Below are 2,500 nucleotides of genomic sequence, written 5' to 3'. Positions count from 1 at the left end.
TCTGTGGAACAACACCCGAGGCTGACCTCCAGCTTCCACATGCACATTTGCCCATGTGCACCCCACAGACATGCACACTCCTTGCTCATACACATACAGAAGGGGGAGGGGCATGTAGGTATTAATAAAGGCATTACAACCATAGTTATACAGTAACCATGAGGACACATTTCAGGCCTCACCACAAAAAGTGAGGCAACAGACTTATTAAGGAGCTTAGTTCAATTATCTCACACTTAAATGGATGTTGTTATAACATGCCAACTTAAAATAATATTAGTTCATAAAAACTGCAAAGGGGGCTGGAGAGATGGCTCAGCGGTTAAGAGCACTGGCTGTTCTTCCAGAGGTCCAGAGTTCAATTCCCAGCAACCATGTGGTGGCTCCCAACTATCTGTAATGAGATCTGGCGCCCTCTTCTGGCGTGCATACATGTAAACATAATAAATAAATCTTTAAAAAAAAACAAACAAACTGTCAAGGTGTGGTGGCTGCTTACGTCTCTGATAAAATACTCCAGCGTAGCGTAGGCTATGGCGATGCCATCATGGGTGCTTGTCCCTCTTCCCAGCTCGTCCAGGATAACCAAGGACTGAGGTGTTGCTTTCCGGATTATTTCTGCTGTGTCCGTGAGTTCTTCCATGAAAGTGCTCCGACCTTGGTATATATTGTCTGCAGCACCCATCCTACAAGCAAGGTCAGAACAAGTGATTTTCCCGAGTTTACTTCCTTTAAGGCCAAATAATTGCTTTATGAACAATAAATTTATGATGTGTGTGTGTAACAGTAATTGAAATTATATTAAATAAAACATACATTGGATACAAAGAATGTCTAACACCACCAAATTGAACCCTGAAAGAACATTCTAGACAGAACTCTGGAAAAGTAGACAGTTTCACCTGTTTTTGTCCTCAGAATTCCAAACCCACACCTTGGTGTTCCCAGGACAAAATAACACTTCTCTGTGTCACTATGCTTAAAAATCTATTAGCGGTAGGACTTGTACAATTTGGGAAGTTTTCTAGCATTTTCTTATGCAAAATCCAGGGTAATTAAAAAGTCAATTACTATATACAAAATAATTCATTTCCACACAATGAAACTTTTGTCCCAGAACTCACTTACAGATGTTTAAAGGCCTTGGACAGCAACTCATAGAGGTTCCCATGTAAACACATCTCCAAGATGTCAGAGTCCGAAACTCTCAAGACTGTCTGTCCTTCCATAAAGCAGTCTTCTGGAGTTTTGAGTATACAGCTATGCACTGTGCATAACTCAGAAAAAGCTCCAGCACAGGTATTTCCTTAACTCATATAACCATAGGTCCCTGAAACTTCTTCCAGAGCACTGGTGACAGCAATATTCTGTCACATTTACTTGGGAAAACATTTAGTCGTAAAAGGAACCTAAAAGATCAGAAAGAGTAACTGGGTAATAGAATAAGGTCTTGCAATTAATTAGAAAGCCCAGAATTCAGGCTTGAAGTTCACAGTTGGCGTCACAGAATGCTAGTAACTGTTGTCTCTGTGAACCCCCCTTATCAACGTAGTTCTGCATCAACAGTTCACAAACCAGGCACTTCACACCCGACCTGCAGCACTCCAGTGGAGCCTGTATTCTGCACAAATTCATAACCACACTGAGTCATGGACAGCATGGCTGGAGCAGGCAACCACAAGGGAGATGAATCCTGATGCCCCTGGTGGGTGCAGCTCAAGTTGTAACAGTAATGAGTGACATTTGAAAACAAAGTGCTGTCAATTTTATCCATTTTAAAATCAATACACAGAAAACATCATCTGAAATGCTGCTAACTTAGCAACACTCCAGCCACATTTTCCAAGTTCATCCACTGTTATTTACCTCAATTTTGCAATGATTACTCTTACAATTCGGATTTTTAAATGTTTCCCAAAGGCCACCTGTTGAGGGCTTCATCACTAGACGGTGCCACTACTGTGAAATAGTGAGACTTTTATGGGCTGAATCCACATTGAAGAGAAGAGAAAAAAAAGGGCTGACACACACCAAAGGAAAAACAGTACTAACACAATTTCCTGAGGATCATTAATACCTGTGGTATTCTAAGTGAGAGTGAGAAGAAAGGCTTACAACCAAAGTTCCTTAAAAAGAAACAACAGCAAAACACGAAAGCCCTGGAAACAAAAAATAAAAGCGAGATCACGGAAACATGAGATGCTGTGGAAGACCACGACGCTGACCTGGAAGATGAAGCCAGAGAAACCTCCAAGGATGTAAACAGACAAGCCAAGGAGTGAGAAGACCACAGGGTGGCCTGAAGCCTGGGTGTGTCAACAAGCACGGAGCACAGACACAGGGAACTACGCCACCAGGTGAAGGGAGCTTTCTAGGGCAAGAGAAAGCTCACTTGGAGCAGACATTCCCACTAAATACTGACTGACTATGACTAGATTACATTTGGTGCAATCTTGTGACAGGATTTTAGGAAAATCCTAAATATTTCAAAGAAAAATCT

At 41.7% G+C, this 2,500-nt stretch overlaps 1 protein-coding gene across 1 annotated transcript in view; it reads right to left on the bottom strand.

Moving 5' to 3' along the window:
* Msh3 (mutS homolog 3) overlaps nt 1-2,500 on the bottom strand; it is a 126,584-nt gene that overhangs the window by 10,738 nt on the left and 113,346 nt on the right. The window contains exon 20 of the mRNA XM_059276401.1: nt 500-686. Within this exon, the coding sequence (XP_059132384.1) occupies nt 500-686 (187 nt within the window). The remainder of the gene's footprint in view (nt 1-499; nt 687-2,500) is intronic.

This window comes from Peromyscus eremicus, chromosome 11 (assembly GCF_949786415.1).
Source record: "Peromyscus eremicus chromosome 11, PerEre_H2_v1, whole genome shotgun sequence".
In the NCBI taxonomy this organism is placed as follows: domain Eukaryota; kingdom Metazoa; phylum Chordata; class Mammalia; order Rodentia; family Cricetidae; genus Peromyscus; species Peromyscus eremicus.
The sequence above is the reverse complement of the archived record's forward strand: the minus strand, read 5'-3'. Positions and strand labels throughout refer to the sequence as shown.